Source organism: Magallana gigas, chromosome 8 (assembly GCF_963853765.1).
Source record: "Magallana gigas chromosome 8, xbMagGiga1.1, whole genome shotgun sequence".
Lineage (NCBI taxonomy): Eukaryota > Metazoa > Mollusca > Bivalvia > Ostreida > Ostreidae > Magallana > Magallana gigas.
In genome coordinates this window covers 24,426,804-24,442,842 of record NC_088860.1, presented here as the reverse complement: position 1 = coordinate 24,442,842, position 16,039 = coordinate 24,426,804, and the positions used below count along the sequence as shown (strand labels likewise).

The 16,039-nt window shown below is 35.5% G+C and overlaps 1 protein-coding gene across 1 annotated transcript; it reads left to right on the top strand.

Annotated features, from left to right (window-relative positions):
* Positions 1 to 529: 529 nt before the first annotated feature.
* On the top strand, positions 530 to 2,941 carry LOC105317787 (uncharacterized). Its single transcript, XM_011414517.4, has 3 exons — positions 530 to 612; positions 1,396 to 1,806; positions 2,496 to 2,941. The coding sequence occupies exons 2-3, from the start codon at positions 1,401 to 1,403 to the stop codon at positions 2,924 to 2,926; spliced, it is 837 nt and encodes a 278-aa protein (XP_011412819.3). The 5' UTR covers positions 530 to 612; positions 1,396 to 1,400; the 3' UTR covers positions 2,927 to 2,941.
* The last annotated feature ends 13,098 nt before the right edge of the window (positions 2,942 to 16,039 follow it).

Genomic DNA, 16,039 nt, shown 5'->3' with positions numbered 1-16,039 from the left:
CTAAATCAACACCAATGTTACACATCTAATTGAACACCTCTTTAACATACGTTCAAGTGACATCTTATATACACACTTCTACTTCTCCTCCTCAAAGTCATATACACCCCCATCAACTAAACACTTATTACAATTTGGTCAAGATCTCTAAATAACATGTCTTTCAGAATTTTGCATTAGCAACATCAAGAGCTGACTACATGTGTGTGTAGTCTTCATGCTCCCTTCATACATGTAGTCTTAGAAAAAAAAATTCTTTCATCAGGATATTCTTTATAAATCTATGCATCATTTCTGAGATTGCATGACACGGATTATATAGCTGATTATATCCACTCCCTTACTTTACGCTCCACAAAAACTCATAAAAAGCCTCGAAAAATATACTTTTTTGTGCAAATACATCTGGCAGTGATACATAAATGTACATTATTACATTTATTTAAAACACTTATATCAGGGATATCTATACATTGACCTATATTTATCTAGAGAAATAAATCGTCGCATGATTACACTAAGTATGTGTATTTGACTGGTTGTATTTGTTCTTATCTTATTGATAAAGCAGACCTAATTCTAGTACTTCTGGAAGTTTACATAATTATATAGGTAGGTTTTAATCAATCCATAGTTTTATAGTCGATACAAAAATAAATTGATAGATTTGTAAACACGCTAAATTGTTTACATCTGAAAATTCAGAATTTTTTGAACACATGAAATAAATGAAAAATCTGAGTGACTATACAGTTTCAAGTTTTCGCCAAAAATATTTTTTAAACAGTTTTCATTCCATTTCAAAAGCAGATATGTCATATTGTAAATCTTAAATTTATTTTGTGGGTATAGATACATTTACAATACTGTAAATGATATTTTAAGTACATCTACATTCGAAATTTACTACTGTGATTTTATCAATGTTTGTTGAACACTTTTTTGTTGATGAGATTATCCCAAAATTTTATGTTCATTGAAGTGCAATATCAAAACCATAGTTTAAGTAAAAGCTTTGGCCACAATTAACGTTTACTTACAATTCATTTTCATTTAATCTGCAAAAGTTGATTCCAATAAATATTTATGAAATCACAGTATTTGATATGAATATACTGTTTACAGTTTGAGTTGAGATATTCAACAAACTATGTTTCACCATTTGACGAAATTAATAAGGCTTACTATTTCATCAAAGGAAGCTTGAAAGCTAGTACGCGTAAAATGTTTGTCATTTTGCTTATGAAGTATCAACGATATTGCTTAAATCATATGATTAACGTTTGATAAAACAGCTAATAAAATTTGCAAAATGTTAAAAATATATATTTACACATCATATAATGTATCATCAACATTTTTTTGGGTGAATATAAATACCATTTTCCTAAATAGATATCATGGCGTCACCCCCCAGTCGCCTCATTCTACATATTGGATGGTTAACTGGGTGTCTATTGGTGTTCTGTACTTCTGCTGAAATAAACATCAGTACCGACGAGTTTGCCGCATGGAAAGCCGAAATTGAACACCAAATTTTAATCCTTCAAAAAGAAAACACGGAGATTAGAGAGACAAATAAAATCCTCTCCACCAAAGTAGGACGTCTGGAAGATAAAATGAAAGAGATGGAAGCAGACAGAAATAGGATGTCGGAGATTATTGAGTGTCAGAACGAGGAGCTACGTAATCTTCACAAAAAAGATCACAATCGAAATAATTTAAAGAAAGAAGGAACTGATCCTATATTGCTCGAACGACGAACAGATGGCGATAGAAACGAGGGACAGAAAGTTCAGAGAATAAGTAGGAAAATATAATATATAAGAGATATTTGGCAACCATTTAGACATAAGATAGTACAATATACATTTATTGTATGTTTGTGAGGGAACTATGAAGATTTATTCACCTAAGAAAATTCATGTTTCCCGAGGGCTTCGTCCGATGGGACTTTAATTTTTTGGGAAATAAATCTTCATATTTTCCGAGCATTCATTGAATAAACCATTAGTATATCAAACAACACCTGATTATACAAAATATGTCGATTTCAAGTCATTTTTCCACTCTTTGAAAGCAAAAACGTCGTGGTTGTTTTATTTTTAATGTTAATGTCTCTCTTTTATATTAGCATGAATGATAATTAGATTGAAGAGTAAAATTGGTTTTGTATTACAAAGAGATTTAAAATGATTAAATAATTTTGATTTAATCATTTTTCTACATTGAATGCTTTCATCAGCTGGAATGAAAAGTCTCGAGATTTCCGAAGAAGAGGAATATATGACATTCATTTCCCCGTGAGGGGACATGACAATTTTATTCGCCCTGTCACGTGACTTTCTAGACCAATCAGATGTTGTGTTACATAGAATGAATCGCATTGAGATATAATAGTATAAAGTGTATGCTAGTATATTTAATCTCCAATAATATTAAAGCTACAGTTTGGTTCTATCCATAAGTCGTATAATTATCAAACAATATTGCAGTACAAGGAACCTCAGAACCAAGGCAGGAACCTGTCATATTTCACAGTTATTTGTCCAGTAACAGTCCGCCAAACCTCAGCACTCATCACGTCATAACCTTTGATGCAATCCCAATCAACAAAGGAAATGGCTACCACCATGACAACGGTATATTCGAAGCACCTCGGCCAGGAACGTACGTCTTTTTTTGGACCATATACACTCACCCTAGAGGATATATTCCGACAGAGTTAGTGGCAAATGGCAACGTCATCAGTTCGGGGGTCATTGACAGTCACGGGGATGATGGAATACAGAGCGGCACGGGTGTAGCTATAGCAGACTTGGTAGCTGGAGACCACGTATACGTCAGAATCCGACACACAGCAACCAACTACATATTCAATATTGCAGAAGGAAGATCGACATTTTCTGGATGGCTTTTACATTAAAAGATGGAAAACTTTCTTTTATCTTTTTCAATATCATGCATGGTTTTGCACATGCTCTGTATTCGATCTTTAAAATTTAATTGGAGGAAAGACTTGTAAAGACCCAAATGAATTATACTTTTCATTTGTAAGAACAAAACACTAGAGTAAACAATATAATTCTTTAATCATGAATTTATAATTGAAATTTAAAACTGAATCACAACTGATTTACTTTGATATACTAGAATCCCCCTCCTCCTAGAACACATTTGTTGTACAAGCAAAATATTAATAATTTCTGTAAAAAAAAAAGTCTTCACTATTGCGACACACTACTTTTACAAATTTCTTCAATAAAATTATTTCGTATGCATAGTGGTAATTCTAGCGACAAAAATTTGTGCGAAAACTGGTGGATGATCAACACAAAAACTTATTTTGTTATCTACTTTTGTTGATGCCTTTAAAATATGTTCCTAAGTCTTATGAAAAGCAATTAAACTTTTGCACACATATTTCTAGCAGAAAAATTTTGTGAACGCTTTTAAACGGGGGTTATACTAAGTACGTGTTTAATAAAAGACATTGCAGTAGTTTTACCGGTCAGTTAAGCCATTCAAGTACAGTGGAGCCTCAGTTATCCGGACGCTTTCGTTCCCAAGTCCAATCGTCCGGATAGGTGAAGCGTCCGGATATCTGAAATGTGTCTATTGTTGTCATGAATGATAATGTATTTGTATACAATGGCTCCCAGTGTTGATACTAGGTTTTCTTTGCCTTTCATACCATAAAGCAACACATGCTAGAGTTGTCTGTTGATATGAACTCTGCATTATTTTATTATTTTGTCATGAAATATTAACCGGACAATAACGATAACCGAATCTAGCTAAATTCTTTGTGTCCAAGTGTGATATGTGTGTGATACACTGTTGTTCGCAATTTTCCAATTTTTGAAAGTGATTTGGGAAGTCAGTGTGTTTATACAAGCTACTCATGAGGGTCTAGTACGTAAAAAAGGTGTGAAACTTAATTGACAGGGGTAATCTTTTGTACTGAGTAGGGTATCATCAAATTTTACCGTCCGGTTAAATGAAGCAAGATTAGTAGTAAATAAGTGTTTTGTGGTAAAAACAGACCGTCCGGATCCGGAACGCGGAATTCCGGATAAATGAGACAAAATAACGTATAAAAAATCTGTTCCCAAATAAAATCGTCCGTAAACTGAAGCGTCCGGTTATCTGGCGTCCTGATATCTGAGGCCCCACTGTAATTGATACGAAGTACTTTGAACAAATGACATCATAAAGGTAACATTAAATTAAGCAGTTTAATTTAGAAGATGGCTATGCCTACTAGGGACTCTAGTAGACGAATAAATAGATTATGACATTGGTTAAAATTCGGTTGTTGTGGATATAAAACAAACAAGCTTACCGTCTTAAGAGCAAACTCTAAACAGCAATAAGTTATCAAAGAAAATGTAATTCTTTTTTATATGTGCCGTAACGTGCGTGTCTAAAACTGAGAACTGCGTACCACGTGCTTGTTAGTTGAAATCGATAGGTAAGAAAAGACATCTTAGGATGGGTCGTTTTATTTTAATAAAATCAAAGTTAATACCAAAGCATTCAAACATCTTGTTTACTGATATTAGTCATACGTGCCTTTTTTGTATTTGCATAAACAATACAAAAAAAACAAAAAAAAATTCAACAGAGATTATAAATTAACTCCCTTGCGCCGAAATGTATTTCAACTTATTGAATAAATATAAATACATGTATTCACATCATGTATTTTCTACCATTTACAAAGTAGAGGAAGTGCACAACCCGGAGACTATATATTATTTCAACTCTTTATATCGTCTAACAAGGAATATGGTAAAAACCAGGGAAGACGGTAAAACTAGATGTAAACGACTTTAAATATAATGTGGCGTCTGAACCTTGTTGCCTCTAATCGCAATTTTACAGGGACTTCTATGGTAGAGGTCGGAAAAAACATCGAAGATTTTTTCCGTCAGTCGAAAATGCTCAAGATATTTTAACTGAGTTGTAACTTCAGAAAGCCGAAATGTTCCGCTTTTTTTACTATCTGTACAAATTATAGATGAAACTTGCAAGCAATAAGTGAAATGATAATTCATGGATATACCATTAGGCGTCAATCTTTCACTTATTATTTTGTAATTCACATGTATCTGTCATGTAAATGAGTTAACCAGGTCGCAGTCCATACAACATTTACAACATGACACATCTTTTTTTTAATATAATTTTAAATCATCTTTATACGGAATCTGATACTTAAATATTAAACAATGCCTGTGAGAAATTTACACATTGACCTACACTTAAAGTAACCAAATTATTCGTCTCTTGATTACAGTGAATGTACAATAGTTATGTTGATTCCTTATATTCTTAACCTATTCACAAAGCAGACTTCATTCATAACGTACCTCTGATGTTAACATATCATAATATAGGTATAAGCTGATCAATTGATAATTTTTGTTGGATCAACGCGTGAATAAAGAACTATTTGCACAAGTAAAAAGCATATTGCATGTTTCGCAAGAAATAAATTATTTTAATAATTATCCTTACATTAATAAGGTGGTATGGGACACCTCTATATTGCGACGTATTTCATATCGAAAGAAACAATAAAATCAAGTATGATTTCTTCCCCAAATTGCCGCATAACGCAAAAGGTAAGATCTCTCCCTAGAAATCAGTAGGGCACGAGTTCGATTCCTGCAAGGGCTTTTATAATTTTTACCACCCCCCCCCCCCCAAAAAAAAAACCAAAAACTTAAACCATATTTTTGGTCAAATATTGTAGAATTTAAAAATTCTAACCGATGTAAGTAATTTTGTACATTTATCCACATTAGTATCGATAGACGTCCATTACTACCTTAAAAGAAGTTTACATAAAAATAACTGTTTACGTCGAAATGTTTATAAAGTTTACAGTCACTGTTTATTTTAAACAAACTTTCTAAAAAAAAACAATGAAAGAAGTTTTCCTTTTTTTTTTTTTTTACATTTCGACTAAATTGATGACACATAATTTTGTAGAAGTAAGCTAAATAGTTAGGAGACATGAACCGTTTTTCATTATACATGTACATACGATACCGGTAATAACAATAATGATTTAATCGTATGAAAAACGATTGTTCTGTACGACTAAGAATTTTACTTATAAATTGTAAAATTAACAATATAAATAAACGACCTCTTATCCTCAGCCATGTTCGAGAACTCTAAATTATCCTGATATCGATATTTTTTTTTACATTCTTACCATAAATCTGTCTTTTATATAGTTACGCAAAGTTAATACGTCTTCTTGTGTTAATACTACAACCAGTTAATCAACGAAATCCTTGGCTTGGTGGGTCCATGGAGATTTACAACCCGCTATGCCAATGTATGATAAAGTCGTCGTGAGAGTAGTTTATTTCTTTGAAAAACATGAACCATCTTTGCTAGCCAAGGGTTAACATTCCATTTCCCTCCTCCATAACCCTTGGCGCGGAGTGGATCGTGAACCCTTGGCTAGCGAATTCCTAGTACATGATGGTACTAACATGCAGAGATTGTATTCATGAACATCATAACCATGCATCTTGGCCTTTTTTTTTTGCATATTTGGTTCCGCCCATGAGGTTCCAGGATGATTAGTTCATAAACTTCCAAATTTAGATTTTCCTTATTCTAAAGATGATTCAAACCATAAATTGTAACAATTGGCATTTTTGTAATCAAGAATAGTTTAAAAATGTGAAATTGTTAACGGACGACTGACGACGATGGACGAAGACCAATAGCAATGGTCACCTAATGACTCAGGTAACTCAAAGAGAAAAATAAGCTAGTTAATCACGAAATTATAAACTTAATATATATATTTCAAGATAAGTCAAATTTTCAAAATAATTTTCATATTTTCATATTTTTAGGTGGCTTGACACATCAGAGCATTATTTGATGGATCGATAACGAATCACTCCTGAAAAATGATTTTATAAAAATGAGCCCGATTTCGGCTTTCAAGCATTCTTTATGATCTGTTTTTAATTGAAAATAGAAACATTGATTTGACTTCTAACAGGCTATATAAGAGATTTAAAAAATTGGCATCAGTTGATGCACTTCACATTGATGATCTTCAATAAAATCATGTCAAAGACGACCACGTAAACTTTATGATTACATGTATGAAAATAAAAAACTGTAGATATTTTAAACCTAAGGATAAAATCTGAACAACAACTGTCACTCACATTAAACAACTGCTATTCAATTATTTATCAACAAGAAAATAACACGAAATAGTAAAATGCAATAAAAACAAGCATTCTGAGAGTATTGCATAAGCAATACACGTCCCCTACTAGTTTGTGGAAATTGAGAAAACAATGCACTGTTATGCAGAATATCGAACCCGAGCATTAAAAAATTGGAATATAAAAAATTAATTTTCTCGAAAATATGTCAACCAGACGCTACAAAAGTGTAAACTTGATCTGTAGTTTGACATTTTGAAGCTGTTCAGCAAATTTCCTATTATTCCTCAAACGCATAAAGAAACAAGAGGCCCAGGGGCCACATTGCTCACCTGAGCAACAATTGCCTTAATTCTGATCAAATTAGCATTACAGTACCAAAATATCTTGACAACTAAGTACAGTAGATCTTGCTAAAAAAAATAGAAAATCTGCCAATTTTTATCCATCTCTTTTTTTTGGGTAAATACCAGGCCCCTTTTGTTGTTGTACCTGTAAGAAAATTTTTCTCTATTCCAATTTACCCCCCCCCCTCCATTTCGTGGCCCCCCTTTTCTCTAGGGAATCATGGTTTCATCAAACTTAAATCTGCACAACCTGTGCTTTCACACTTAGTACTGAGTTTTGGACCGAAAACTTTCCCAGAATATTTTTAAAGATTTTTCTCTATATATTCCTATGTAAAAATTCAAACCGCCATCACGACCCAGCCCTATCACTAGGGACTGTGATTTCGCAAACTTGAATTTACACTATCCGAGGATGCCTCTACACAAGTTTAGGCTTTTCTGGCCAAATAGTCTTTAAAAAGAAGATATTAAAGATTTTCTCTATATATTCCTATGTATAAATTCATCCCCCATTGTGGCCTCACCATACCCATGACTATTATTTAAACAAACTTGAATCTTTACGATCTTGGGATGCTTCCACTTAAATTTGGGCTTTCCTGGCCTTATAGTTTTGAGAAGAAGATTTTTAAAGATTTTCTCTATATATAAAAATTTATCCCCCATTGTGGCCCCGCCCTACCCCCAGGACTTGAACAAACTTGAATCTACATTATCTGAGGATGGTTACAATTTGAGCTTTCTTGGCCATAAAGTTTTGAAAAGAAATTTTTTTAAAGATTTTCTCTATATATTCCTGTATAAAAATTTATCCCCTAATTGTGCCCCACCCTACCCCTGGGGACCATGATTTGAACAAACTTGAATGTACACTATCTGAGGATGCTTCCACTCAAATTTAAGCTTTTCTGGCCTTATAGTTTTTGAGAAGAAGATTTTTTAAAAAAATTTCGATATATTCCTATGTAAAACATGACCCCCCTCCTGTGGCCCCACCCTACCCCCGGGGACCATGATTTGAACAAACTTGAATGTACACTATCTGAGGATGCTTCCACTCAAATTTAAGCTTTTCTGGCCTTATAGTTTTTGAAAAGAAGATTTTTTAAAAAAATTTCGATATATTCCTATGTAAAACATGACCCCCTTCCTGTGGCCCCACCCTACCCCCGGGGACCATAATTTGAACAAACTTGAATCTACACTACCTGAGGATGCTTCCATTTTAATTTGAGCTTTTCTGGCCTGATAGTTTTTTAGAAGAAGATTTTTAAAGATTTTGTCTATATATTTCTATGTAAAACTTGATCCCCTAATTGTGGCCCCACCCTACCCCTGGGGACCATGATTTGAACAAACTTGAATCTACACTATTTGAGGATGCTTCCACTCAAATTTAAGCTTTTCTGACCTTATAGTTTTTGAGAAGAAGATTTTTAAAAAAAATTTCGATATATTCCTCTGTAAAACATGACCCCCCTCTTGTGGCCCCACCCTACCCCCGGGGACCATAATTTGAACAAACTTGAATCTACACTACCTGAGGATGCTTCCATTTTAATTTGAGCTTTTCTGGCCTAATAGTTTTTTAGAAGAAGATTTTTAAAGATTTTCTCTATATATTCCTATGTAAAACTTGATCCCCCCATTGTGGCCCCACCCTACCCCTGGGGACCATGATTTGAACAAACTTGAATCTACACTACCTGAGGAAGCTTCCACTTTGATTTGAGCTTCTCTGGCCTGATAGTTTTTTAGAAGAAGATTTTTAAGGATTTTGTCTATATATTTCTATGTAAAACTTGATCCCCCCATTGTGGCCCCTCCCTACCCCTGGGGACCATGATTTGAACAAACTTGAATCTACACTACCTGAGGATGCCTCCACACAAGTTTGAGCTTTTCAGGCCGAATAGTTTTTGAGAAGAAGATTTTTGAAAAATACCAACAAATTTTCAATAATTCTCAATTATCTCCCCTTTAAAGAGGGCGTGGCCCTTCATTTGAACAAACTTGAATCCCCTTCACCTAGTGGTGCTTTGTGCCAAATTTGGTTGAAATCTGCCCAGTGGTTCTTGAGAAGAAGATGAAAATGTGAAAAGTTTACAACGCCGACGCCGACGACAACGACAACGACGACAGACAACGGACAAATTGTGATCAGAAAAGCTCACTTGAGCCTTTGGCTCATGTGAGCTAAAAAAGTGTGGAAAACTGAAGTGGGACAGACAGACGGACGCACAGACAGACAGACAGACGGACAGACGGAGGGACGGAGGGACGGACGGACGGACAGACGGACTGACGGACGCAGAGGAAAGCTATAGTCCCCTCCGGTGAAAACCGGTAGGGGACTAATAAGAATCGTAATTATACTGGTCTCGAATAAAACCTTATAAACTTGGAATATATGACAGTTTGCAAAATGTCCAGGTTGTTTAGCTTAGCAATGAAATGTTGTTTTTTTTATTTACTGATATTATAATGCACGTTAATTACTTAGAATAAAATTATTTTTTTAGTGTTTTATATGACTATTTGTTATTATTTAAATCTTATTCATTGATTCAAAAGATAAAACGAATAACATTTTTTTTTCTCAGAAATATTTTTAATCGAATTCAATTTCTTCGTCAGAACATCTTTGCATACATTGTATTCCACATCAGTTAAGACTAAGCTTTAAGCCTTTGAATACAATGTTTGCAGTCTTAACATTCTTTCCTATTTCAATGGAAAAAAAAACACCATTAAAATACTGAAAGCCGGTGTCATATAATATTTTGATACCGCGAAATATTGAACCCGGGTTCAATATATTATGCGATATTATGAACCCGGGTTCAAAATATCGCTGCAAAATATTGAACCCCCCCCCCCCCATAAAATAGTGAACCCCGGGTTCAAAATATTATGGCCGCGATATTTTGAAACCCTCTCGAATTTTCATTGCTCTTGGAGAAGGGGTTCAAAATATTATGGCCGCGATATATTGAACCCCCTTCCTTTTTCCAATTTCCTTTGGAGAGGGGGTTCAAAATATTATGGCTGCGATATTTTGAACCCCCTACCTATTTCCAATTCCCATTGGAGAGGGGGTTCAAAATATTATGGCTGCGATATATTGAACCCCCCTCCTTTTTTTATTGCTATTGGAGAGGGGGTTCAAAATATTATGGCTGCGATATATTGAACCCCCTACCTATTTCCAATTCCCATTGGAGAGGGGGTTCAAAATATTATGGCTGCGATATATTGAACCCCCTCCTTTTTTTATTGCTATTGGAGAGGGGGTTCAAAATATTATGGCTGCGATATATTGAACCCCCTACCTATTTCCAATTCCCATTGGAGAGGGGGTTCAAAATATTATGGCTGCGATATATTGAACCCCCAACTGTTTCCAATTTCCTTTGGAGAGGGGGTTCAAAATATTATGGCTTCGATATTTTGAACTCCCTACCTATTTCCAATTCCCATTGGAGAGGGGGTTCAAAATATTATGGCTGCGATATATTGAACCCCCCTCCTTTTTTTATTGCTATTGGAGAGGGGTTCAAAATATTATGGCTGCGATATATTGAACCCCCTACCTATTTCCAATTCCCATTGGAGAGGGGGTTCAAAATATTATGGCTGCGATATATTGAACCCCCTACTGTTTCCAATTTCCTTTGGAGAGGGGGTTCAAAATATTATGGCTGCGATATATTGAACCCCCTACCTATTTCCAATTTCCATTGGAGAGGGGGTTCAAAATATTATGGCTGCGATATATTGAACCCCCCTCCTTTTTTTATTGCTATTGGAGAGGGGGTTCAAAATATTATGGCTGCGATATATTGAACCCCCTACCTATTTCCAATTCCGATTGGAGAGGGGGTTCAAAATATTATGGCTGCGATATATTGAACCCCCCTCCTTTTTTTATTGCTATTGGAGAGGGGGTTCAAAATATTATGGCTGCGATATTTTGAACCCCCTACCTATTTCCAATTTCCATTGGAGAGGGGGTTCAAAATATTATGGCTGCGATATATTGAACCCCCCTCCTTTTTTTATTGCTATTGGAGAGGGGGTTCAAAATATTATGGCTGCGATATATTGAACCCCCTACCTATTTCCAATTCCGATTGGAGAGGGGGTTCAAAATATTATGGCTGCGATATATTGAACCCCCCTCCTTTTTTTATTGCTATTGGAGAGGGGGTTCAAAATATTATGGCTGCGATATTTTGAACCCCCTACCTATTTCCAATTCCCATTGGAGAGGGGGTTCAAAATATTATGGCTGCGATATATTGAACCCCCCTCCTTTTTTGATTGCTATTGGAGAGGGGGTTCAAAATATTATGGCTGCGATATATTGAACCCCCTTCCTATTTCCAATTCCCATTGGAGAGGGGGTTCAAAATATTATGGCTGCGATATATTGAACCCCCTACTGTTTCCAATTTCCTTTGGAGAGGGGGTTCAAAATATTATGGCTGCGATATATTGAACCCCCTACCTATTTCCAATTCCCACTGGAGAGGGGGTTCAAAATATTATGGCTGCGATAGATTGAACCCCCCTCCTTTTTTGATTGCTATTGGAGAGGGGGTTCAAAATATTATGGCTGTGATATATTGAACCCCCTTCCTATTTCCAATTCCCATTGGACAGGGGGTTGAAAATATTATGGCTGCGATATATTGAACCCCCTACTGTTTCCAATTTCCTTTGGAGAGGGGGTTCAAAATATTATGGCTGCGATATTTTGAACCCCCTACTATTTCCAATTCCCATTGGAGAGGGGGTTCAAAATATTCTGGCTGCGATATATTGAACCCCCTACTGTTTCCAATTTCCTTTGGAGAGGGGGTTCAAAATATTATGGCTGCGATATTTTGAACCCCCTACCTATTTCCAATTCCCATTGGAGAGGGGGTTCAAAATATTATGGCTGCGATATATTGAACCCCCTACCTATTTCCAATTCCCATTGGAGAGGGGGTTCAAAATATTATGGCTGCGATATATTGAACCCCCCTCCTTTTTTTATTGCTATTGGAGAGGGGGTTCAAAATATTATGGCTGCGATATATTGAACCCCCTACCTATTTCCAATTCCCATTGGAGAGGGGGTTCAAAATATTATGGCTGCGATATATTGAACCCCCAACTGTTTCCAATTTCCTTTGGAGAGGGGGTTCAAAATATTATGGCTGCGATATTTTGAACTCCCTACCTATTTCCAATTCCCATTGGAGAGGGGGTTCAAAATATTATGGCTGCGATATATTGAACCCCCCTCCTTTTTTTATTGCTATTGGAGAGGGGTTCAAAATATTATGGCTGCGATATATTGAACCCCCTACCTATTTCCAATTCCCATTGGAGAGGGGGTTCAAAATATTATGGCTGCGATATATTGAACCCCCTACTGTTTCTAATATCCTTTGGTGAGGGGGTTCAAAATATTATGGCTGCGATATTTTGAACCCCCTCTCCAATGGGAATTGGAACAAGAGGCCCAGGGGCCACATCGCTCACCTGAGCAACAATTGCCTTAATTCTGATCAAATTAGCATTACAGTATCAAAATATATTGACAACTGAGTACAGTAGATCTTGCTAAAAAAAATTGAAAATCTGCCAATTTTTATCAACCTCTTATTTTTTGGTAAATACCAAGCCCCTTTTGTTGTTGTATCTGTAAGAAGATTTTTCTCTATTCCTATATACCCCCCCCCACACATTTCATGGCCCCATTTTTCTCTAGGGAATCATGGTTTCATTAGACTTAAATCTGCATAACCTTTGCTTTCACACTAAGTACTGAGTTTTGAACTGAACACTTTCCCAGAATAGTTTTAAAGATTTTCTCTTTATATTCCTATGTAAAAATTCAAACCGCCATCACGGTCCCGCCCTACCACTAATGACTGTGATTTTGCAAACTTGAATTTACACTACCCAAGGATGCCTCTACACATGTTTAAACCCTTTCTGGCCAAAAATTCTTTAAAAAGAAGATTTTTAAAGATTTTCTCTATATATTCCTAAGTAAAAATTCATCCCCCATTGTGGCCTCACCCTACCCCTGGACTATTATTTAAACAAACTTGAATCTATATGATCTGGGGATGCTTCCACTCAAATATGGCCTTTCCAGGCCTAATAGTTTTGAGGAGAAGACTTTTAAAGATTTTCTCTATCTATAAAAATTCATCCCCCATTGTGACCCGCCCTACCCCCAGGGACCATGATTTGAACAAACTTGAATCTACACTTCCTAAGGATGGTTACATGCCAATTTGAGATTTCTTGGCCAAATATTTTTGAGAAGAAGATTTTTAAAAGATTTCCTCTATATATTCCTATATAAAACTTGATCCCCCAATTGTGGCCCCACCCTACCCCCGGGGACAATGATTTGAACAACCTTGAATCTATACTATTTGAGGATGCTTCCACTCAAATTTGAGCTTTTCTGGCCTAATAGTTTTTGAGAAGAAGATTTTTAAAGATTTTCTCAATATATTCCTATGTAAAACTTGATCCCCCAATTGTGACCCCACCCTACCCATGGGAACTATGATTTGACAAACTTGAATCTACACTACCTGAGGATGCTTCCATTTTAATTTGAGCTTTCCTGGCCTAATAGTTTTTGAGAAGAAGATTTTTAAAGATGTTCTCTATATATTCCTATGTAGAACTTGATCTCCCAATTGTGGCCCCACCCTACCCCCGGGGATCATGATTTGAACAAACTTGAATCTACACTCCCTGAGGATGCTTCCATTTCAATTTGAGCTTTTCTGGCCTAATAGTTTTTGAGAAGAAGATTTTTAAAGATCTTCTCAATATATTCCTATGTAAAACTTGATCCCCCAATTGTGACCCCACCCTACCCATGGGAACTATGATTTGACAAACTTGAATCTACACTACCTGAGGATGCTTCCATTTTAATTTGAGCTTTCCTGGCCTAATAGTTTTTGAGAAGAAGATTTTTAAAGATTTTCTCTATATATTCCTATGTAGAACTTGATCTCCCAATTGTGGCCCCACCCTACCCCCGGGGATCATGATTTGAACAAACTTGAATCTACACTCCCTGAAGATGCTTCCATTTCAATTTGAGCTTTTCTGGCCTAATAGTTTTTGAGAAGAAGATTTTTAAAGATCTTCTCAATATATTCCTATGTAAAACTTGATCCCCCAATTGTGACCCCACCCTACCCATGGGAACTATGATTTGACAAACTTGAATCTACACTACCTGAGGATGCTTCCATTTTAATTTGAGCTTTCCTGGCCTAATAGTTTTTGAGAAGAAGATTTTTAAAGATTTTCTCTATATATTCCTATGTAGAACTTGATCTCCCAATTGTGGCCCCACCCTACCCCCGGGGATCATGATTTGAACAAACTTGAATCTACACTCCCTGAAGATGCTTCCATTTCAATTTGAGCTTTTCTGGCCTAATAGTTTTTGAGAAGATTTTTAAAGATTTTCTCTATATATATTCTTATGTAAAACATGATCCCCCTTTTGTGGCCCCACCCTACCCCCGGTGACCATGATTTGAACAAACTTGAATCTACACTTTCTGAGGATGCTTCCACTCAAATTTGAGCTTTCCTGGCCTAATAGTTTTTGAGAAGAAGACTGGCTCAGGTGAGCTAAAAAAGGTTAAGTTTACAATACAATAAGTTTCTGGAAGAAGAGACTTTGAAAATTTTCTTAATAAATATTGACAATTTTTTTACTTTTTTAATCTTTAGTTTTTAAGATCTGTGTACAAACATAGAATTGTGAGCAAATCTCTGTATCTTGCTTATAATTCGAAGCTTAACACTCAAATATGGTTAGTAAATAGAAATTGTACACAATTAAAACACAAGAAACATGCACTATAACAAATAAAGAACACAATTTATTTTTTCGAAATGAATCATATATATACATGTACATGTATATACCTACATATTTCCGACAGCGATATCAAACTCTATTTAAACTGAATAAACTCGAGAAAATGCCGAGCATCTCAACAAAACCTATTGCATCAATCTACCATTACGCTAAATATAATGCCGAATTACCGATATATTGAATTGTATTTCAGTACTTTTTTGATACATCAGATTTTGCTTAATTTGCGCAGGTAAACAGTTAACTGTTTGATTTACCGAAGTCTCTGTTTGATTTGATACGTAAACATCACGAAATACAGACGATAGTTCCCAGGTTACAAAGCATAAATAATGAAAACGAAACGAAAATCAGAACAAGCTAACACCAACGTCATGTGTGAAAACTTTCAACGCGTTGAAATATTTAGCCTCAATTTACTACACAAAATCGGCACCAATATATTTTGCATGTTTCAAAAATTTCCCATCATTCGCGAACTGTTGCACAACAAGCAAATTCATCATAGTCAGATCGACCCTTTTTCGTATAATGTCATGGCTGTTTAA